This window comes from Saccopteryx bilineata, chromosome 1 (genome assembly GCF_036850765.1).
Source record: "Saccopteryx bilineata isolate mSacBil1 chromosome 1, mSacBil1_pri_phased_curated, whole genome shotgun sequence".
In the NCBI taxonomy this organism is placed as follows: Eukaryota; Metazoa; Chordata; class Mammalia; order Chiroptera; family Emballonuridae; genus Saccopteryx; species Saccopteryx bilineata.
The window spans coordinates 164,366,254-164,390,599 of record NC_089490.1 but is presented as its reverse complement, the minus strand read 5'-3'; the positions used below and the strand labels follow the sequence as shown (position 1 = coordinate 164,390,599).

The following is a 24,346-nucleotide window of genomic DNA, read 5'->3' as shown; positions in this document are numbered from 1 at the left end:
TTAATTGGTTAGAGCACTGTCCCAGTTTACGAGGGTTGTGGGTTTGATTCTGTGTCAGGACACATAAGAATCAACCAGTTAATAAATCAGTGGAACAACAAATCAATGTTTCCCTCTCTCCCTTCCTCTCTCTCTAAAATCAATCAATAAATAGAACTTTGAGTTATAAGTTTTTATTTTTTTAAAGACAAAATACTTTATTAATATAAAACCTCAGAAAGAAGCTGGCTGCTCACAACACTTGGGTTTCTAGAAATTAGAGTATCATCTCAAAACAAGGTTTGGGATCTTTAAATAGAGCATACCCCTTGTGCCTGTGTGCATCAGTCAGCTGAGGTTGAGTGGGGTCAAGGTAAAATGCAACCCCATGCTCTCAGTGGCTTGTAACAGCAAAGGGTTATAGTATACTGTTCTCTCTCTCATGCTACCTGTTCCCTGAGGGTCAGCCCTGCTCTGCCCACGTCTTCACTGCAGCACCCAGGCTGGCAGAGCAGTCTGATCTCAGACATTGCCTGCCTGAGAAGCAGAGAGGAAGAAAGGCATGGTGAGGCGCTAGTGGGATTTTAACAGTTCTGCTCATGAGTACCTCAAGTCATTTCCACCCCCTTCTCCTTGGCCGCCGCAAGTCATATGGCCCAACCTGACATCGGTGGATTGGGAAGGATAATCACTCACCCACCATGGAAAAGAGGGTGAATACTTTGAACATTAATATTGTATAGTCTGTCATAGTGCAAGATCCCAAAGGAGCCAGAAGTCATTTGATTCACCATTTACCCTTTTGGGCCACCTTTACCAAGCATGTAAATTTGAAGAACAGGCCATGAACTTGTTTCTGGCTGTAAAAATTGTTACAGATTTATTTAGATTGCATATCCCAAAAAGCACCTAAAACAATTCAGAAGGGGCTTTAAAAAAAAGAAAAAAACCGGTTGGCTCAGCGGTAGAGCGTCGGCCTAGCGTGCGGAGGACCCGGGTTCGATTCCCGGCCAGGGCACATAGGAGAAGCGCCCATTTGCTTCTCCACCCCTCCGCCGCGCTTTCCTCTCTGTCTCTCTCTTCCCCTCCCGCAGCCAAGGCTCCATTGGAGCAAAGATGGCCCGGGCGCTGGGGATGGCTCTGTGGCCTCTGTCTCAGGCGCTGGAGTGGCTCTGGTCGCAACATGGCGACGCCCAGGATGGGCAGAGCATCGCCCCCTGGTGGGCAGAGCGTCGCCCCTGGTGGGCGTGCCGGGTGGATCCCAGTCGGGCGCATGCGGGAGTCTGTCTGACTGTCTCTCCCCGTTTCCAGCTTCAGAAAAATGGGGGGGGGAAAAAAAAAAAAGAAGAAAAAAAAATACCTTGCACTATACCAGACTAAAAATAATAATCATTATAACAATAAGGTAGGAGCTTTTTAAGAAAATTTAAGTTGAAGGGAAAATTACTTCAGTTTTCTTGGGGAAAAATATAATTTAGCATGAGGAGTTTGTTTTTAACTATCATTGAAAATGGACGACAAAAAGGGAAATTTTTTTTCTTCTCAGTTTTGAATATCCATGTGTGGGTGTCTTGGTAATTATCAGTTCCCTAAAAATGAGTGAAGGATTAAGTACAGTCTGATTTGCCCATTTAACCATTAGCTCTCACTAAATACAGCTATGTTTTCATCTGTTTTCAATGCTCATGGGCCAAAATTTTAAACAATTTAAAAATAATTTTTGTGTCCACAAGAAATATCTTTTAAGGATCCAGGAGCTAGTAGTAGCTGTGATGGGCCAATTTCATGGGCTCATTGTAATACAAACAAAAACTGTTCTCTTGCAACTGGGAAGCCAGGATGGAAACTTTGGCAAATGTATCTTGTTTTTATAACAAAATTTTCTCTACCAAATTGCAAATATATGTATTTATATTTATTATATAAATATGTAAATATTTATAAATATGCATAGATACATACATACTCCTGTTGATGCTTTAAATGGGATCTCTTGATTGTTTTTTGCCAACTTGAGTGGAACTAAGTTCATTACACCAAAGCTATCACCTTGGCCACTGATTATACCTGGAGAAAGATGGCCCAGAAACAAATGTTTACCTACATCCTCTGGGGGGTCCAGAGAAGTAAAATTGTTATTTATGAGCAGTATATCTTTAGAAATCCGGAACTATTGCTTCTGCCAAAATCAAACAAAATACTGTGCTTGAAAGCTTTTGGATAGGACAGTGACATGTGAATTTTTAAGTTTTTAATCCTTTTAGTTTAAAAAAATTTTTAAGTTTTTATGTCATTGGCATAGTCGTTGTTTATTTAATGTTTAGAGAGATGTTTAATCATTCTCAGGCTTATCAGTTCTTTGTAGGCATATTAAGCTCAAACTGTAACTCGGATAATAACCTTCACCTTACTTCCCAATAGATTAGACATTTAATCTGGTCTGTATTAAATCACTGACTGCCAGAAGTACCTTTGCGTATCCCCGTTTCTTGAGAAAAATAATAGTGTAATTGATTTACATACATAAATAGAATTTATCATGCTGATTTAATTTTTTATTTACAGAACACTTAAAAAAAAAACTAGATGACTATATTAAGCTGTGGAATGGCCTCGTGAAGGTCTTTCGAAATGAGAGAAGAGAAGGTTTAATTCAAGCACGTAGTATTGGTGCCCAGAAGGCTAAACTCGGACAGGTAGGAAGCATGTCTTATTGCTGATCTCTCTAGTGGCATCACTTTGGATTTGGTAATTAAATGATCATATTCATTTTAACTACCTTTTTTTAATTGAAATGAAAATGCTGTCCTAGACAGATAAAACTTATGTGTCAAATTTGACTCTAATGCTAACTTATGCTAGCATCTAATTTCAAATTGTGTGTGATATATGATGAACCATATATGAGTGTTCTTTCACCCTGCCTTTTTTTTTTTTAAGGTTTTGATATACCTTGATGCCCACTGTGAGGTGGCAGTTAACTGGTATGCACCACTTGTAGCCCCCATTTCTAAGGACAGGTAACATTACCTTGCTTTTTTGCTTTCCTGGTTGCAAAGTAAACCTCGTTCTAGAAGGACAGATAACATTCTCATTCTTCTGACTCAAGTGCCATTGAACATCAAATGTTCTGTTTTAAGTGTTATCACTCAGCTCCTTGGGATTGAGTTAGACTGATACTTGGGGCTGATTCAGATGTAGGCAGGTGGGCATTTTGAATAAGCCTGTCTGATTTGAGAATCATCTGAGGTCTAGAGACTTCCTCTGGCTCCCAAAGCTTTCTCTAACACTAACAGTGATTGCTCCTTCTATACCATAGTTACATTTCTACAGGTTTGAAGGAACAAGCTTTTAAATTATATGTATTTGTTTCTTAATGCCCATTGTCATTGTTATTCTAGATAGTAAGGACCAGTTGTTACTTGGGTCAAGGCTTTGGGTTCCTATAGAAACTCTAAAGTTTAGAAATAGGCAGCTCATCAGTGGAAATGTGGTGCTCCCCATTAAATTTACAAAAATATCTGAAACAATAGAAGGCAGTGTTCATTTCCTGGTTCCAAAAGCCACCCCTACTTTTAGTGTAGAAATCTGACTATTTCAGATTTGAGGAAAATAAATCAAGGCCCTATGGTGAATGGCATGTGTCAAAGGAAACCTTGGGAGGATTTAGGCATCACAAGGTTTAATGTGAAGTCATATTATAAACATTTTTCACATGCTGTCTTGTTTAATCCTCACAGCACCCCTGCAGGATAGGTATTATTAGCTCCAGTGTGCTGATGAGGATACTGAGGCTTAAAGAAGTTAATTAATTTGCCCTAATCAGACAGCTAATAAACTGTCAAACTGAGATCTCACTGGGACACCTTACACTGCACCAGTTATTAAGAAATCAGAGACTCGTGAGAATTGAGGAAAGAAAACAAACCTTCACCCCTCCAGGTGAAAACTGGCAGTCCTCCGGGGCAGTAAAGAAGTGGTTTTCCACGGGACTTTGTGGCCATCCCACATACCCCACCGCAACCCTCCACTGTCCCATGGGAGTTATTCCAGAGGGAATAACACGTCTTGCTCAATCCACTGCCATCATATCGAAATTTGAAGCCCCATTGTTTTTCCCTTCTCCTTGGTTTTTGAACATCTAAAAAGCTCCTTAACACAAATTATGAAAAGCTGTAATGTCCATTTTAGGAAATGCATTTTTGAATTTCTTCTGATGAGATGTGCAGTGAAACAAGCAGAGGACTAAATTATCTTGATAGAGTTGACTCGGCACCATTTAGTGCATGCATTTTCCTGAAGTCACATACAAGGGATTTTTTTGCTCTAGATTCTCAGGCACATTTAAGTATTTTAGGTCTTGAGGGATTTTCCCCCTCATTTTTTAAAAAGGCAGGAATACAATACAGCACTCTTTTTTTTTCAATGATAGCTGGGTTTTGCAATAAAAAGGAATAAGAAAAATGATCAAGAAAAAGTATAGAAACAGATTTTCATAATAACTGCTTCCAAGGAATAGAAAGAGTTTGGAGAAGTGCTAAAGATATAACAGGTATCTTTTTACACACACACACACACACACACACACACGGGTGCACACACACAAACTTATTTTATAATGGAGGACTAAGGAGGAAAAGTAACAAGCAGGAAAATCTTGTAAGTAATACAAAACTACCAAGAAAAAGTTGCCTATAGGACCAAAGTGACAATGACAAAGCACTGTTAAGCTAAAAGTTGTGACTCTTTGTCCCTGACATTTGTCTGTAAGCCAAGGCATACTCTCCTCTAGCCTTTCCTTATGAAAAGAGACTCCTTGACTTTTGTAGAACATTTATTTACTTCTACTTCCCATTAAATATTTAAGTCTTCAAGTGCAAAAAAACCCCAAAACCATGCAAACAACAACAAAAAATGCCCAAATCAATGAAAAAAGAAATAATATAGCTAGGCACGTTAAACTAGTCAGTTTGGGGTTCTTAAATGCTCTTTCATTTTCTGTAAATGTTTCAGAACTACATGCACTGTGCCTCTAATAGATTACATAGATGGGAATGAGTATTCCATTGAACCACAGCAAGGTGGGGATGAAGATGGCTTTGCCAGAGGGGCCTGGGACTGGAGTTTACTATGGAAACGTATTCCTCTAAGCCACAAGGAAAAAGCCAAAAGAAAACATAAAACTGAACCTTATCGGTAAAGATGACTCCTTTATTTTCTTATGTGTAACGTTTATCTGAGTGCTTTTTTTTCTTTCCCCATGTACCCGTGTATATATGTGGGTCCATACACACCCTTCCATTTCATCTCTGACGCCATCATCAACTCAATACAGAACCATTTGCACTGTGCCGATTATAGATGTCATAAATGGCAACACTTATGAAATTGTACCCCAAGGGGGTGGTGACGAAGATGGGTATGCTCGAGGAGCATGGGATTGGAGTATGCTCTGGAAACGGGTACCTCTGACCCCTCAAGAGAAGAGAATGAGAAAGACAAAAACTGAACCATATCGGTAATCACTAAATCACTTACATGTTTTTCTTTTCTCCAGTTGCTGCTAACCTATTAACCTCTCGCCAAGCTAAAACAGTTGTTATTAAAACTGTAGATGCTGTCTTAGATTCTGAAGACTTCTTTCCTTGCTCTATTTCACAGGTTTCAATTCACATTAGCTTCTTTGTAATTATTTCTTCCCTATATACAGGTTCCACTTTTTTCAGGGAGACTATGTATTATATGGCATTAGATCTAAATACAAATGAAAAAAAAAGAAAAATCATTCTGTCAATTTACAATGCATAAATTACTAATTATCCAAGTTTTATATCCACTTTGATGCCTTGGGTGTAATGTTAGCAATGAAAGCATTAGCAAGAGATTTTGGGGGGCAGATGTTTACTTCCTTTTGTTTTGTACATTAACTCTTAAATTCTAATTTTGTACCCGTTAAATCAGGTGAATAAAAATATGTGCCTCTGGCAACTGTTACACAGAATCCTTTATTGCTTCCTCCTCAGGAGAGCACTTTTTTAAAAAAAGAAACTGTGTTCTAGAATCAACTTAGAATCAACAGAAGAAACTGTGTTCTAGAAGGGAACAGTCCCTTCTTGTGGCTGTTCAAATAGAACAATGGCTGTTTTATTGTTTTGGGGTCTTTTACTGGCCCATTTAGCTATCATTCCAAAGAGTGACTCCAAATGAGATATTTGGGCAGATGTTAGTGTAGGCCTCTACATGTGTCTAATTTTATTTTTCTGATCTATGGTTCTGCTTTTGGTTTCTCTTTCCCTGTTACGCTACTGATAATATTAGAACTCTGTTTTGGGAAGGTATTTCCAATGTCATGCAAATGCTGCTGGGACTGGGGCATGTCATAGTATCAAGATACTGAAATGGCAAACATAAGGAAATTATAGAACATTAAGCTTATTTTGACATTTTCCAAATTTCCCTTTGAAGTTCTTCAAAATAGTCCAGGATACTGCTTACCCACTTACCTGACTAAAATAATTCTGGGAGGAAAACATTAGGGATAATGATGATATTTTTATTTCAGACAATTCCATGGGCTAGTAAAGAAATAATTTTAAGTGGGCTAGAAGATTTTAAGGAAGGTTTTTCTTTAAAGAACTCCCTGTATTTTATGTTAAGATGCATTTTCAAATATATTCTGAGACAAGTGGGAATATATTTAAAGATAAAAAAGGCAAAGTTATAATAGTAATTTTAAATGGCAGTTAAGAAATTATGCCATGAAAATAGAACCAAAAATGTAATAGTGCCAATGTTTAGTGAATTAGACAGTATATTCTAAGATGAGAGGACATAAGAAAATAACTTTGCCCCAGTGTGATTTTTCTTTAATATTTAAAATATCACTTGATTCATTATTTATCCACTCGACAAGTATTTAATGAGTACTTACTATGTTCCAGGCACTATTTTCTGGGAATAAATTTTTAAAAGGTAGTTCCCTGTGGCAATTAAAATACGGTGGGGAAAACAGAAATTAAACAGAAAACTACACAAAGAACTGTGGAACAGCAACTGCATAAGTGGTGTGAAGGAAAACAAGGTTTATGGCAAAGGAACCTTGTCCAGCCTGGAGGACCTGGAACAGCCTCCTTGACGCAGTGTCATCGGAGCTGAGACCTAAAGGATGAGGGGTGAACCCTGTGGAAAAGGAGGAAGAACATTTCAGGGGAGTGAGCAGCATAGGTGAAGGCCCTGAGACAAAAGAGAGTTTGGCGAGTTCAAGGCACGAGTAGAGCATTGAAGGGCTCAGGACAAGGTCAGCCAGCTGAGCCTCAGAATAGAGAGAGGCTGGCATCATGGGACCCAGGCTGAGTCCACTCTGCCTGCTCTGTGATTAGACTTGGATGGGGCAGAATAGAATAAATGACACAAGTTTCGAAGTTGCTATCGTAGTCCAAGCAGTGGTGGCTTGGTCTAGGACAGTAGCAGTGAAATTGGAAAGAAGTAGACAGATCCAAGATATGTTTTAAGGCAGAATTAATAGGAATTAGTGATAGATTGAATATTAGGTGCGATAATGGAAAAGGTACTCTTAAGAGAGGCATCTCCTTACGAATTATGATGCATTAATAATTGATTGTTCGGGGTGGAGGATGCTGGTAACAGGGTATAAATTATTCCCCTATCACTTCTGATGATGAGAGTGGCTTGTCCCTAAAAAGCTACCAAATCTTTTTCTCTCTTGTCCCTAAAGAGTACCAAATTCAAGATTCCATTCCAGAAGCCACACAGATCACCCTTTTGCAGTGCTACCTCCTGCCATAGTAAATAGCTATGTCTAATTCTCTTGTGTCATTTCTGTGTTACATTTGCAAACTCTGAATGAACTGTGACTGTTCTAAGATGAATTACACCCTTATTTGGCAAGCCCCTGAGCAATAAAATTAAAAAATGACAGGCTACTTTCATGGTGTATGGTTTTGCTCATCCCATAATGACTCATGAATCATTGCGGGAGCAGTTAGCAGACCAGGGTTGTATAGCTCAGTGTTTTTAGGAGTGAAAGAGAAAATTCTACTTTTACTAAATCTAGAGGCTTAATTTTTAAATCAGCAAAGGAACCAAGGCTCCCTCTAATGGTGAAATGATGCAGTGCTCTAATTGGTAATGAACTATGTATATAATACTGCTCACAAAAATTAAGGGATATTTTATTGCTTCATATTCATTATGAAATATCCCCTAATTTTTGTGAGCAGTATATATAAGTCTATTTCAATTAGAAATTTTGGTAAATTCATTAAGGAGTTATGAACAGATTGTTTTGCAAAGGCTTTATAATTTCTTAATGTTTGGCCATCAGTTTTATCTCTTCTATGCATTGTTTAGATTGTATTCCAAAAAGGCTTGTTGTCTGTTTTGAAGGGGTTTGTCTTTAATGGTTACTGAAGTGTTTCTTTTCTTTAGGTCCCCAGCCATGGCTGGTGGATTGTTTGCCATTGAACGAGAGTTCTTCTTTGAACTTGGTCTGTATGATCCAGGTCTCCAGATTTGGGGTGGCGAAAACTTTGAGATCTCATACAAGGTAACAGTTCGTTTAAACAGATGGCATTTTCTAAGTTGTGACTGACTTTTGTGACTTTCAGATAAAGGCCAAATTCTTTGGGGGAATAAAACTGTTGAATGCATTTCTCTAAATTAAAAGGAATGACTAGCAAAAAATGTGTGCTTTTGAAAGAAAGTAAGCAGAATACAAGCTCCACTCTTACTATATATTTACATGGCTCACGTGAAAGTTGAGGCCAGCAAGCTTCAGAAATAAAAGGACCTCTTCATCTAGCCCCCACCCGAGGTTTTCTCTACATTGGAGCCTTTTGTTACAGAAGCCCCTTGGAGGATCTGCATGTGTTGGGGCCACATCTGACCACCCGCTGACACAGTTTCCCCGTTACTACGGAGCATGGCTCAGGACAGAAGCAGATCCCACACTGACTGCGTCCTCAGACGGACAGTGGTGCTGCCTTCCTGCAGCAGCTCCACACTGAGCCAGTTCTTAAGCACTGATACCTTTCCATGCTCCAACACTGCCACATTAGCTCAAACTGTACTACAGTTTGAGTCCAGCAAATATGCATTGCCTCTTGTCTTAAAGGTCCAGTGCTCAACACTGTAAGAAGAATAACTTGGTCTGTGCTCTCAGGGAACTGACAGTCAATAAGAGATTAGAATTTTACTTAAATTTATAATGTAGTAAGAAGATAGAATGCTGTTTGGTTGGTGTGATCAAGAAACAACATCCCACTAGAGGTAGAATCTGAGGCAGAATGAGAAAACTGGGCATGATATCAGTAAGTAGAGATAGAGATGTTACCGTTGTTGACGACTCTGGGTTCTTGAATTTGGCAAAGAAAGAATTCACAGCCAAGAACTCTAGCGCAAGAGGATGTTTATTTAGCATGCACAGTGAAAGCACACTGGAAGCAAAGATTCAAGTGGGCTGCTCAAAGAGCTGCCTTGGCCTTTTAGAGAGAAAATCACAGAGGCAGAAGAAGTGAGCCAGCTGGGCTGTGTGGATTCAGGAAACAAGTTACAGAGGCAAAAGAAGGGCCCTTGGAGACCGGTACAAGGGGTTAGCCGAGGAGATCTCGGCTGCCTGCTGCTCCCCAGGTTACAAGTCTTATGGTAACCCTTTAGAGCTTAGGGGAAAGGAAGCAAAGATACATGCCTGAAGAAAGAACGTGTGGGTTTTTTGTCTTATTAAGGGTTTTTATTTGTTTTCTAATGGCAGAAATTTTAGGAGCGGTGTCAGTGAGGATCTCAATAGAATTTTCATTAGCTTTCCAGATATTTCCTCTAATATGATTCATCAAAATGAGCTTATTGCACTCTACTGATTGCCTGGTGTTAATGTGAGGATTTAATGGTCATTGCACCTGGTTCTAATGCCAGCCATGGTGTTGCTTCATCTGATTTTGCTGCTTTTCTGGGCCTGGCACTGATACCCAACTGAGGCCTAGATGTTACCTCTAGTTTGACAGAAACTCTATGGCTATTTCTAAGATTATTTGATGCTGATCAAAACCTCACTATCCTGAGGGCTTAATGCTTAAGGGAGTGGTCACACAAGGGAGAAGGAGAAAGGTGAGTCAGGGTGATGGGTAAGGCCAGTTTCAATCAATTATCTATCTCAGTTTCCTCGTTCCACTTGCTAAGGAATTGTTCTGGTTTCTTACTGTCCTGCCTCAAAGGAAGGGGAGGGGGACTTCTAGGCAAATAGAATGAGTAAAGGAACACAGGTGAAACATGAAGTATATATTCAGGAAACAGTGAGGAGCACAGTTTAGCAGAATCCGACAGCATGATTAAGAAAAACATCCAGGAAGATAAAGTGGACAGGTACGTTAGGACCATATTGAAGAGAGCCTTTCATGCTGAGCTAAGAGATTTTTACTTAATTTGATAAGCAATGGAAACGCATCGAAGATATTAAGCAAGGGACTAACATGACCCAATACTGCCCTTCAGCTAGAGTAATATCTTGCTATAAATAAGGAAAGCATTGAGGAGAAACATGCCAGAGGTGAAGAAGCCAGGCAGGAGATTATTATGATAATCACCCAGGTGAGAAATATATTAGCAATGGAAATAAATGACAGTGATGTTAGGAATGGAGAATCTGCACCATTTGGCAAGGTTACTTTGCAAAAAGGTTGCTGTGAGCTACAAGTACTTGGGAAGAGTATATTATTGCTTTCCCTGCTGCCTTTTTTGTTATTATATGAGTTTGAAAAACAAGGAAGTTATTTTAAGATTTGTTTAGTTTATAAATTCCCTGTGGACACTGAATCTAATTAAGATTTCAGATTTACAGTTACAAGACAAATTTTCAGCTATAATTTATGTTGGCATTTGAAACAACTTCTGTATGTGTTTTCCCTTGATAGATATGGCAGTGTGGTGGCAAATTACTGTTTGTCCCTTGTTCTCGTGTGGGACATATCTACCGTCTTGAGGGCTGGCAAGGGAACCCTTCACCCATTTATGTTGGGTCTTCCCCAACTCTGAAGGTAAGTCTTTTGGTTGAAAGTGGAGAGGAACTACCGTGTTTCCTCGAAAATAAGACAGTGTCTTATATTAATTTTTGCTCCTAAAGACGCGCTAGGTCTTATTTTCAGGGGAGGTCTTATTTTTCCATGAACAAGAATTCACATTTTTGTTGAACAAAAAAATCGACATTTATTAATATACTGTAGCCATGTCATCAGAAACATCAGCATAACAGGCCAAACTTTGAATTCCATCAAGAAGTTCTTATGACTCAGGGTACAACAATCTACCCTGTTTCCCCGAAAATAAGACAGTGTCTTATATTAATTTTTGCTCCTAAAGACGCACTAGGTCTTATTTTCAGGGGAGGCCTTATATTTCTAAGCTTGAAAAAAAATTACACTAGGTCTTATTTTCGGGGAAACAGGGTAACATTATATGTACCAGTGCTGTGGTAGTCAAGTAAATGTTAGCTTACTGAATGGGGAAAATCACTTAAGCAGTCACACAGGTCCTCCCTTTTACCTTAGGTTAGGTTTATTCATCAAGTATGTTATTGTTCTTTGAGATTATTCATTGTATCCCTTTTGGATTAAGATGCCTGTATTGAATTTTCTCCATGAAGGCATCACAACTAAATTCAGAAAAAAACTGACACTGTAGTAAGGTAGTGGAAAGTAAAACACCAGATTCTATTAGTCACAAATGAGTAAAATTTTATTTTTAAATATATATACTTATTTCAAATACATCAAAATGACAAACCACCATATCCCATGAGGACTAATCTCACAGCAACATGCTACAGACATCTTCCTAAATGCACGGTGGTGGATGGTGGGTTTTGTTTGGTTTTTAAAAATTAATTATATTAGTTTTTATAATAAAATCAGATTTTGAACCGTTCTTGCAAAAGATTAATAGCTTTTGTCCCACAGACCCTGGACAAACTAGGAAAGCATCATACAGAAGCCAAATGTTCCCATTGCTAGGAGGATGAAGGGCTCTATCCTTGACGGCACAACTTTGAAGTGTCTTTGGTTGGGCTGCTGTCATAAGTTCAAAGAGCCTATGACTCTCTTCCTCTTCATTTTCTGGAGTGCTGAACCAAGTCAAGAGCAGAAGGAAGCTTGTTATTGGCTGCAGACGCAACTTGGGGCAGTTCCCAAAAAGCAAATAGGTAACAAAAGCAGAGATAGCTAGACTTAAAGAAGCAACATGGACACACCTTTCTAAGGACCAGTTATCTTAGAAATGGCAAAATAGAGCCCCAGTTACAACAGGAGTTGAAATTAAAATATTCACAATGAAATAAAGATAGCACCAGATTAACTCCAGGTCTGACTGCCACTGCAGGAAAAGAACCTGCCCTTTTAGACCATAATCATGAAGAATTAATAAAAAGTCAGATTGATTCATGAAGGTCTATACTGCAAGGAAAAGGAACAGAGATGAGAGGGAAATACTCAACCACTCTAAAAATTAAATGTACATTTCATAAAACTGACCCGATAAATGTCATATTCAGCAGTGAGTGCCTCGACTGTGCCAGGCACTTTCTTTTCTCCAGTTCTCGTACCACATACTTCAACCAGAAGGGGAAGGTGCCATTGGCCTACGTCAACTTATCCAGCCCATTTGTCTTCTGAGCTTCAGATCTTTGTAGTCAATTGTCTTCTAGAATTATCCACTTAGCTGTTTCGAACTCAATGTAGTCAAACTTTTAAACTTTTCCTCAAAAGCAATTCCTTTCCCTGTATTCTCTATTTGCCAAGAATGAGATTTAGGGGGCATATAGGGTTATATCCACTTCACCTCTCATCTTAGCAAGCCCTGACAAGTCCACCTCATACATATCTCTCAAATCCTTTCCTTTCTATGCTTGGTGCACGTCTTCAAATCTCTCCCATGGATGTAAACAGCCTCCCACTTGGCTGTCGGCCATCATCTGTAGGGTCCTTTAGTTTTATCCTCCACTCACCATGTTTCAAGTGTTATTCCCTTGAAAATTAAATCCAATGCCTGTTACCTGCTTAAACCTTTTGGTGACTCTCATTTAAAGAATAAAACTTATCTCCTTTAAAAAAATAACAATAATGTTAATAATAGCTAATACTTTTTTTTAACAGAGACAGAAAGAGAATCAGAGAGAGGAATAGATAGGGGGAGACAGACAGGAACGAAGAGAGATGAGAAGCATCAATCATCAGTTTTTCGTGGCAACACCTCAGTTGTTCATTGATTGCTTTCTCATATGTGCCTTGACCGCGGGCCTTCAGCAGACAGAGTAACCCCTTGCTGGAGCCAGCGACCTTGGGTCCAAGTTGGTGAGCCTTTTGCTCAAACCAGATGACCCCACACTCAAGCTGGCGACCTCGGAGTCTCGAACCCAGGTCCTTCTGCATCCCAGTCCGACGCTGTATCCACTGTGCCACCGCCTGGTCAGGCAATACTTTTTGATTGCTTATTGGGTACCAGACACAAATCTAATTTTTTAATGTTCAGAACACACTATAAGATAAAGACTATGACTGTTTTCATCTTAAAATGAGGAAAGCAAGGCAAGTGTTCTTTCTGAGGCCTGCATTCCGCTCATGGTAAACTATCAATACTTAGAGGACTGCGAATACACCTTGATCTGTCATACTTCATTTGCATTTCTCTTTGCCCTCAATACGATTCTTAATGAACCACTCTTTCAAGATTGAGCCATCCAACATCCCATGATGCCCCTCTGGCCCTCTCTACCCTAAGCAAATATTTCTTCTTGTTGCTATAATCCTATGTGTGTATACTTAATTCTTCACATTCATCAGTATCTAGAAGACGTGGATGGTGTCTAATTTTGATAGATTTGCAAAGATTCAAAATATTTAGCTATAATATCACATACTCTTTTAGAATACTGCTGCTTAAAGCTTTGTTGAAGCCACTGGCTTTTGCAACAACATACCTGCAAGACAGTGTTCACCCTTTGATACTTGTCTTGTAGTCTAGAAAAAAATGCGATAGGAATGGTAGGATTTCCTACTCCTGATGTAAAGCAGGGGTCAGCTGTGCTAGCCAATGGGCCAGAACCAGTCCTTTCTAGTAATTGAAGCTGTAGTGGAGCACAGCCCACACCCACTTGTTTATACATTGTCTATGGCTACTTTCTCAGCAAAGTTGAATAGTTGAAACAGAAGCTGTATGACCCAGTAAGCCAAAAATTACTCTCTGGGACTTTATTGACAAAGTCTGCTGATGCATGATAGAGAAGACCAAGAGACTAGATTGAGTGTGTACTAAGTCTGTCACATATAATCATGCCTACACACAGCATTCAGTAAAACCTGAAAAGTTAGATCTTTGTCAGTTATCACAATGTCAACTGATTTTATTGTTCCTTAGTTGCTTTTTCTTAAAGTGTGCCAACTGGGGAAAACATCCAGTTAATTCTGGGTCATGTTAAAATGGCACTATTATAGTAAGGAGACCAACTAAGCCACTTACAAAAAAGTGTTTTACTAAACAGCTATTGTTTACCATGATGGTTCTGAAGTAGGATTTTCCCCTACATATGTTAGTGATATGAAGACAGTTCTGGGAGGAGCACCAATGTCTATCAGCTTCTCATAAACCCTCTCTAGGTAGCAATTTCTTCCTTTAGAAGCAGGATAGAGCATATTCTCTTTGAATAGATTCTCTCTTGCAGCTAAGAGTCTCTGTCCATTGCTTTTTAGTGGAAAATGCATGATGATTTTAGCCATGACAATTGACATATTGGAGTTATACATTTGTTATTTAAATATTAGGTCTAATTGAAATAAATTTATTATATGTTGGCCATATTTCATGTTTCGGATAAGCTGTGTATGACATTACAAATACTTTTGTCACATGATATTTCTCTTTCACAGAATTATGTCAGAGTTGTAGAGGTTTGGTGGGATGAATATAAAGACTACTTCTATGCTAGTCGTCCTGAATCAAAGGCATTAGCCTATGGCGATATCTCTGAGCTGAAAAAATTTCGAGAAGATCACAACTGCAAAAGTTTCAAATGGTTCATGGAAGAAATCGCTTATGATATCACTTTACACTATCCTTTGCCACCTAAAAATGTTGACTGGGGAGAAGTAAGTATCAATGATATTCATATCTCAAAGTGTATGTGTTTAGAGACTGACTTTGGGAGAAGGCAGAGAGAGATGAAAATGTATGAGAAGACTTTCTTGGGGGAATGTTTGGGTAAAGACTGTGTGGTGACCTCCCCTACCATTCTACCCCGACCACCTGAGTGTCCCCTCCTCTTGGCCTTTGCACGGATGGCTCTCTGGTCTGGAACATAATCCCCTCTCTCCAGCTCCTGCCACTTCTCTGCCTCTTAGTCTGGCTCCCTTTCTTGGCTAATTCCAATTTATCCGACTGTAAAGCCTTTCTTTTCTTTTTTTTTAAATAATTTTATTTTTTTAATGGGGCAACATCAATAAATCAGGGTACATATATTCAAAGATAACAAGTCCAGGTTATCTTGTCATTCAATTATGTTGCATACCCATCACCCAAAGTCAGATTGTCCTCTGTCACCTTCTATCTAGTTTTCTTTGTGCCCCTCCCCCTCCCCCTTTCCCTCTTCCTCTCCCCCCTCCCCCCGTAACCACCACACTCTTATCAATGTCTCTTAGTTTCACTTTTATGTCCCACCTACGTATGGAATAATGCAGTTCCTGGTTTTTTCTGATTTACTTATTTCGCTTCGTATCATATTATCAAGATCCCGCCATTTTGCTGTAAATGATCCGATGTCATCATTTTTTATGGCTGAGTAGTATTCCATAGTGTATATGTGCCACATCTTCTTTATCCAGTCATCTATTGACAGGCTTTTTGGTTGTTTCCATGTCCTGGCCACTGTGAACAATGCTGCAATGAACATGGGGCTGCATGTGTCTTTACGTATCAATGTTTCTGAGTTTTGGGGGTATATACCCAGTAGAGGGATTGCTGGGTCATAAGGTAGTTCTATTTTCAGTTTTTTGAGGAACCACCATACTTTCTTCCATAATGGTTGTACTACTTTACATTCCCACCAACAGTGGATGAGGGTTCCTTTTTCTCCACAGCCTCTCCAACATTTGCTATTACCTGTCTTGCTAATAATAGCTAATCGAACAGGTGTGAGGTGGTATCTCATTGCCGTTTTGATTTGCATTTCTCTAATAGCTAAAGAAGATGAGCATCTTTTCATATATCTGTTGGCCATTTGTATTTCTTCCTGGGAGAAGTGTCTGTTCATATCCTCTTCCCATTTTTTTATGGGATTGTTTGTTTGTTTGTTGTTGAGTTTTATGAGTTCTTTGTATATTTTGGATATTAGGCCCTTATCTGAGCTGTTGTTTGAAAATATCATTTTCCATTTAGTTGGCTTTCTGTTTATTTTGTTATCAGTTTCTCTTGCTGAGCAAAAACTTCTTAGTCTGATGTAGTCCCATTCATTAATTTTTGCCTTCACTTCTCTTGCCTGTGGAGTCAAATTCATAAAATGCTCTTTAAAACCCAGGTCCATGAGTTGAGTACCTATGTCTTCTTCTATGTACTTAATTGTTTCAGGTCTTATGTTTAAATCTTTGATCCATTTTGAGTTAATTTTAGTACAGGGGGACAAACTGTAGTCCAGTTACATTCTTCTGCATGTGGTGTAAAGCCTTTCTTATTCTTTCCCACTCCATCAAAAAGACTCAGTCCTGTGATTTTTCTGGGAGTTTTTGTAACTCTTAGAATTCTCTCCCTCTCAGCCAATGTGTGTTTGTTCACCATGGTGTTCCAATGAACTAATGCAGAAGCCCCCACATACAGTAGGCACTCAGACAGCGCTTGTCAAGTGAATGAATGAATTAATGGTAACTGAAAATAATTAAAATCAAAGGGATTGGTTTGTGTTGTCATCTCTGTTTCTTTAGACTTGCCTTTGTCAGTGGGTGTATTTCTGATTCACCTACCCTTGTAGGTGCTATCTTCAGCTGTATTAAACATGCCATGAACTTTAAATATTACATGCTTTTGCTTAATTATGCATCCAGCAAATATTGGTTGAGGGCCTACTGTGTGCCAGTCACTCTTTTAGACAGAAAACAGGACCACAAGGTCCTTTTTCCTCAGACAACTTGCATGCTAGTGGATGAGAAACAAAGAAGATAACGGTAGATGGTGGTACGGGCTATGAAGGAAATAAGCAGGTGATGTTCAAAAGGACGTAGGGACAGGGCAGGGAAGGCTTCTCTGAGAAGGTGACATTTAGTCTGAGATCTGAAGTCAGAGAGCTAAGAAAGTATTCCGAGTAAAAAAAATGATGAGTTTGAAAGCTCTGAGTCAGGAAATGCTTTTCATGTTTGATAAACAGATAAGAGCAGATCAAATAAGGCAGAGTGGCAGGAGGAGGGAAGCCCTTTATCCTAAGGGTGTGGGAAGCCATAGAGGGTTTAAACAGAAAGGTAACTTGGTTTTATTTATGCTTTTGTTTTTAATCACCCTGCTGTGAGGATTTAGAACAGAAACAAGGTGACAGATTAGGAAATCAGTAGGGTGCTCCCAGTGGAGGTGATGGTGGCTTGGACTAGCGTGGTGAGGACAGAGACAAACTTACAAAATTAATATCTGGAGGCAGGTCACTGACGGATTTGTATGAGAAGGATATGGGCCAGGATAACATCTGGTTTTGTTTTCTGTTTGAGGAGTGGATTAGGTGGCATCTGAGATTAGGAGGTTGGTAGCCAGGATGAGTAAGGGGTTGGAGACAGCAAGCTCTCTCTTGGTTTCCTGGACCTGTGAAGGGCCCAAGTGAAGCTGTCAGACAGATTTTAAGCTGCGTAATACTGAAACCCAGATCAGAGGCCAAATGTACATCTAAGGATGTGTGTTTGGAGCCATCAGCAGGTGGACTGTTTCGTGGGACTGAATGAGAAAAATACAGATTGAAAAAAGAGGTCAGGGACCATTCCTAAGGAACTCCAACATGTCAAGTTTGGGAATAGAAGCCAGCAGAGGACACTGTGCTGCTCTCTCTGTTGTAGTACCTTTTTTGTCTGTACACTTATTTCACCTCTGTGTGTTATTACAGCAAATTGTGATTAACTCTCAACTAGACCACAGCCCTGGCAGTTCAGACCCATTTTAGTTATCGTTTAATCTCTGAGAACATCTGATTGGCATAGTGCCTTCTGGGTAAAAGGAAAGAATTCTCTCAGTGACCTTGTCCAGTCTCATGGCTTTAAAACCATCTATGTGCTGATGATTCCAATTTCTGTCTTCAACTATAATCTCTCTCCCAGAGATCAGACAGTTATATCCAACTGCCTACTTGAATGTCTAATAGACATTTCAAACTCAATGTATCCAACATTGGCTTCCCTGTCTCCCCACCCACCCCACCCTGTCTCTGCTGTTGTTCAGGGCAGAGTTTTGGAGTCTGTTTTGTTATCCTTTCCTTCTTTCTCACTTTACTTTTAGTTGTAGATGCTGACACTTTTCTACTTTGGTCTAAGCCACCACATCTCACTGAGACCGACTTTAGCAGAGTGATCTTTTTAAATGATCCTGTTACTCCTCTATTAAAAACCTGCAGTGACACCCCCTTTCCCTCGGAGGGAAGACAGAATCCTCTCTGGTGGCCTCTAGGGCCTGCATGTCCAGCCACATTCCTCTGAGGCCTCACTTGCCCCTACTCTCCTCACTCACTCCTGCCCCACGGTCCTCCTCACTTACTGCAGGAAGCCTTTGCTGTCCCGTCGGCCTGGAATGCTTTCTCTTGCAGGCATGGCTAACTCGTGTATACCTCAAGTCTGCTCAAATGTCACTTCTCAGATCCACCTGCTGTCTTCCAAACACTCCTAGCCACCCTCCACCTAACTTGCTCTTTTTCTTTTCTGTTGCATAGCACCTGTCACTTTCTAACATGTCTGTCATGGTTTTGGCTTATATTCTGTCTTTCCTTCCCTAGAATCTAAGCTCGCTGGGACAAGGATCTTGATGTGTTCTGTTCACAGGTGTATCAGAGCCTTCAGAATATCTACCTGACACAGTACTCACTTAATAGCTGATGAATAAATAAATGCATAAGTGAGTAAATAATGAGATTTTCTGTCCTCCCTTTAGAATGAATACATCTTCAGTTTAACCGCCTCCCATTCTGGCCCCAGGACCTTCCCCTTCCCCTCTCCGCCTGCCCTGCACATCCCAGGGTGAACCCTCCAGCTTCCTCAGAATCCCTCCAGGCAGGGCTGCACAAGAGGCTTCTTCCTCCACAAATTCATCGTGCCATCCTGACAGCCACTTACCCCTCAGTCTCTCTACAGCATGAGGGTCCTGAGGACTGTAACTTCTGTCTCTGTATCTTCTAAGCTCTTCTATTGTCACAGTTGCTCATTCAGTCTAATGACTGCATGAACAAGACATTTTATCCAATTACCATAGTAATTTATAATTGAGATATATTAATATATTTCCAAAAAAAGAAAAAGGTGATTTTTATACAAAATGTGCATTCCAAACATGGAAGGCTGTATTGGCTTTTCACTTGTATTATCTATAGTCAGAAGTCTCACTGCCTGTCCAGTTGCCATAACTTCAGCCCCCTAGGTTCCTGGAAACAGCTACTAAAAGTACCACATAGCCATTTGGGAGAGTTGCCTTACAAATTCAGTTCTGGTCTAGAAATCTAGGGCCAGTGTCTGTGACAACTGTGGTTAGGTAACTCTATTTGTTTCTCATTCACGTGAATTTCCATGAGTCTGAGACTGTACTTAATAGTATCTTTTGTTCTGTGATATTTATCAAAACGTATAGGCCAGTGCCCTTTGTTGGAATGAGCCCATCCCAATGTTGACTTAAAGACCTTAAATTATTTCAAAGGTGACTAGTATTCTCTAAACTACTCAATGATTGACAATACAATAATAACCTAGCATTATACATACCTACCCAAAATTCTACTGCAATATTTAACACAAAACTCTTTTACTCTGATGTTAGAGCTTAATAAAAACTAAACAGTTGCCTGCTTTTTGGTTCTTTGTTCATTTTTTTAGATCAGAGGCTTTGAAACTGTTTACTGCATTGATAGCATGGGAAAAACAAATGGAGGCTTTGTGGAACTAGGACCCTGCCACCGGATGGGAGGGAATCAGGTAAATATTACCATCTTGTCGTGTTGAATTTGGTTCTTCAGTGAGAGCCCTCAGCCTAATTGATCACAGGGTTTCCTTTGGTTTTCAATTTGGTAATTTTGTTTGTTTGGTAAAGTAAAACATATTGTAAAAAAGCAAAACCAAAAAACTGACAATGCTAAAACTTTCAGTATTGCTGTTCACATAAGCAGTCAGAATCCAGAATTTATGTTGAATTGGAGAGATTAGAATATATGCTTGTGTGAGTCTATGCCTATAGAAAACTAGCTCCCTAACACTTTCATTCAGTATTTCAGATTTCCTCCCAATAAGTTGGAATGTATATTTCACTAATATATTTTCCTACTTTGTTATGTATTTTTCTTGCCTCTAATTTAAATTGTGTAACATCAGATCTGTATTCATTTTATTTTCTCACATTACTGGTACATGATAAATATGTGTAAATGACCCCTTCTGTATCTAAGAGGCTAAAGAACACAATCCTTCAAGTGTTAGTAAGGCTTATAGTTCCGAGCATAAAAAATATATATATAGAAAAATAAGATAGTTGTTGAGTTTGTTTTTGTTATCAGCAGAGAAGGTACCTCTGTTATTTTTTATTTCTTTTTTTAATAGCTTTTCCGAATCAATGAAGCTAATCAACTCATGCAATATGACCAGTGTTTGACAAAAGGGCCTGATGGATCAAAAATTATGATTACACACTGTAATCTAAATGAATTTAAGGAATGGCAGTATTTCAAGGTATTCTGCATTTCAACTTATGAAATGATAATTACATGCTATTTCATTTTAATAACACCTGTCATGTGGAATTTATACATATAAATCTTAAACCCTGCATTCAGGTTGTTTTAGATTTCCCTTTCATTTAGTCATTTGTTTTTCTGGGCAGTAGTGACTCTTTGTTCTATAGTGAAGCATTTTATTCTCTGGTGCAATACTATCATGTAATGAAGTCACAGGATGTCTGTGAAGACCTATTTATTTCAGAAACCCGGGACAGTCAGTGTTCTGTGAGGATAAATATATTTAACACAAAAAATGTGTTTATACTTCATGCTGTCCAGCAGGTGGAGATAGAGACAGACATAACTATTGGAAATCTAGGCCCTCACAACTTCATTATCATTGTTGTTTGCTAAATAAAATAGATAAATGTTGCCTGTTTTTCTTTAAAGGTTATATTATATTTAGTTATTTAGTTGACACTGTGGGAGAAAACAGTTTTTCTATTTTAGCTGTGAATTTTAAGAGTTCTGTGCCAAGTTGAGGATTCCAACATATTAATGGATTTATGTATAATTGTCAAAGTCTAGACTTGGCTAAAATAAATTTATTGTAAAATGCAAGGTTGGGAAAGCTGCCCCAAACTGAAAGAACCTAGCAACCAGCCCTCCCCTTTATTTACTCATACTCTATCTGTCATATAAGTACTTGTTTCCTATGTAGGCATGTTATTTTGAGCCAGCTTAATACTCCCAGTCATCATTATTCATAGATAATTACTATGAAGTGATAAATATATGTCAGTTGCTGATTTTTTTTTTATAACAAGTTAGGAAGGAGAAGATCAGTATCAATCCTAAAGAGCAGAGAGTCTATTTCCACAGAGAAATTAATAATAGCAATAAGTGAGAGGGGTCAGTGAGAACAATATTAGTGAAGTAGTAAAGGAAGGTTAAAGGACTAGAAACTACCATTGAGAAGTATTAGATAAAAAATGAAATGCATATGTTTTAGATATTTTAAAAGGCACAGCACTGAGTATACATTGTGCATCAGACATTACTAAATATATAAGGGTGGGCAAAAGTAGGTTCATAGTTGTGAGTATGTGAAACACATAGTTTATTCTTGTATTATTATTTATCTATTATTATGTCATTTGTCTTGTTATTGTTATTATTAGTTTGTATCCTTACTTATGATTAATCTTTTAGGTAATGATGGCTGGTAAATTTAACCGATGACCAAAGAAAGTGGATACTTAAACCTACTTTTGCCCACCCTCTCTGTACTGGGGCCCAATAATCCAGTGACTTCAAAAAATAGCTAAAGCACATCATACTACAATAACAGAGAAGGGGGAAAATGCAGAAATAAAAATAAGCACAATGCTATATAGTAGCAGTGGAGAAACTAATAGGAGAAATTACTTCTGATGAGTTTCATATAGGAAGTATTGTTGTACCAGTATCATTGGGGTATAAAAAGGCTTTTCATGGAGGATAAGAAAAATGGGTGAGCAAAAGCACGGCATAAACATGTGTAGAAAAATTCTAGGAATCACGTTTACTTTGGTATCTCTAAATTGTCCTCCACATGAAAGAACTTTGAACTTCATTTTGTAAGTTTTGGAGAGCAGTTGACATTATTTGAGGAGTGCAGTGATAGGAAACAATGGATACTTTTAGGAAAAGAATTCTGAAAACATTGTGAAGTATGGACTGATTAGCTTCATTGGAGCTAAGACTCCAGTCTCTGGATTCTGTTTACACTCTTAAAAATATTTGAGACTCTCCTCAATTTTGTTTATGTAGATTATCGCTAACAATATATCCTAAATTGGAAATTAAATCTAAGAAATTTTACAACTATTTATGTATTAATTTATCATTTATGTAAAACTAATACTAGCCATATTGCATGTTAATGTAAATAAGTTTTAATGAATAAGAACATTAAAAAATGAAAAGAATGGCATTATTCTATAATTTTTCAGATTCGTTTAGTGGCTGGTTTAATAATAGTTAAAGTATATGAGGAAAATCCAGCCTCACAAAAATATAGTTGGAAAAGAGAGGAATAATTTAATAGCCCTTTCAGATAATTGTGGATATTCTTTGATGCTACACAAGTCGATAAGTGGTAGTTTCTTAAAAGTTATTTGCAGTGTAGAATCTGAAATGATATATGGGAACATTTTGTTCTATGTTACATTAACATCCATTGATCTGACACTTTGAATGGATGGATCTTTTACCCATGTCAGCTTTTGTAATATTGTACATTGCTCATTTGGTCAAATCCTGGCTCACTAAGTTATGATGATCTTCCAAATATTGACACGCCTCATTGTACAATGTCAAAAAAATATGATAAGTACCGGGAAGAAATCAATTTTATGGTGGCGGATACAAGTTTTCAAAAATTCTTAATTTTTGCTTGAAAACTCAAATTATATCCATAGCAACAACTACTGTCAGATTTGTGGATTTGGTTTTTGTATTTTTTCTTAAAGGGATGGGCTCATTTAATTTTTCAAGAAAATGTCTAGAGAGTCCCAAGTTTGAATAATCATAGTTTGTCTATGAGTTGACCTTTCAAGTCAAAATGACAAACCATGAAAAAAACTGCTAATTGAACTCTCAAGTCAAGTAATTTGCACATGTACTTTCCCTCCAGATAACTATGGTACTTTGCTATACAGAACTGCTTTATGCAGTTCATCTTATAGAATATTTTTAAAAGTATACTCAAGGATCAAGACTTAATTAAACTAATATTTTTTACTGCTTCATCAAAGACATTATTAAGTGAAACTGGTATTTTCTAATTTTTAACTGTGAGCATATAGCCATGACAAATGTGACTACTAGCACAGTTTTGTGTCATTGCTTACTTTATGCTGAAGAGCCCTCACTTTTACCCACCATTGCTTTTTCACCGTCAGTATCAATGTAAGTACAATACAAAAGGCAAATGGGGTCTTCGTATTAGTATGAAAATAGGTTTGACATTAAAGACATAGTCTGAAGACCACCCTCTGAGAAGTACTAAACTATGTGAATAAACCTACAACAGATGATGAGGGCTAAATTAAGGCAAGTGCAGTGGAGATGGGAAAGGATGTGTATCTGAGACATTGAGAATATCACACGTCGGGCTTGCCTGGTCAAGGCATATATGGGAGTTGATGCTTCTTGGTCCTCCCCCTTCTCTCTCTCTCTCTCTCTCCTCTCTGAAAAAAAAAATTGAATAGTCTTTAAAAAAGATTTAAAAAAATAAAAGAATATCACACCTCAATGACTGCTCAAAAGGAAGGAAGGAAAAAGGGAGAGAAGGAGGGAAAGAAGGTAGGCGCAACATGAATGCCTCTATCCTGAGGAATGGAAAGCTGGTATTGTTGTTAGAATAGAAACTAGGAAAATAGGTATGGAGGGAAAGAT

The 24,346-nt window shown here is 38.5% G+C and overlaps 1 protein-coding gene across 3 annotated transcripts in view; it reads left to right on the top strand.

Annotated features, from left to right (window-relative positions):
* GALNT7 (polypeptide N-acetylgalactosaminyltransferase 7) overlaps nucleotides 1-24,346 on the top strand; it is a 140,584-nt gene that overhangs the window by 112,884 nt on the left and 3,354 nt on the right. The window contains exons 4-11 of one of the 3 annotated variants that reach the window (XM_066279133.1): nucleotides 2,545-2,675; nucleotides 2,920-2,999; nucleotides 4,993-5,175; nucleotides 8,428-8,545; nucleotides 10,905-11,027; nucleotides 14,907-15,125; nucleotides 20,073-20,171; nucleotides 20,790-20,918. In XM_066279133.1, the coding sequence (XP_066135230.1) occupies nucleotides 2,545-2,675; nucleotides 2,920-2,999; nucleotides 4,993-5,175; nucleotides 8,428-8,545; nucleotides 10,905-11,027; nucleotides 14,907-15,125; nucleotides 20,073-20,171; nucleotides 20,790-20,918 (1,082 nt within the window). Of the gene's footprint in view, nucleotides 1-2,544; nucleotides 2,676-2,919; nucleotides 3,000-4,992; nucleotides 5,176-5,314; nucleotides 5,498-8,427; nucleotides 8,546-10,904; nucleotides 11,028-14,906; nucleotides 15,126-20,072; nucleotides 20,172-20,789; nucleotides 20,919-24,346 lie in introns of all 3 variants that reach the window. The other 2 variants (XM_066279122.1, XM_066279143.1) reach the window with 2 other exon arrangements.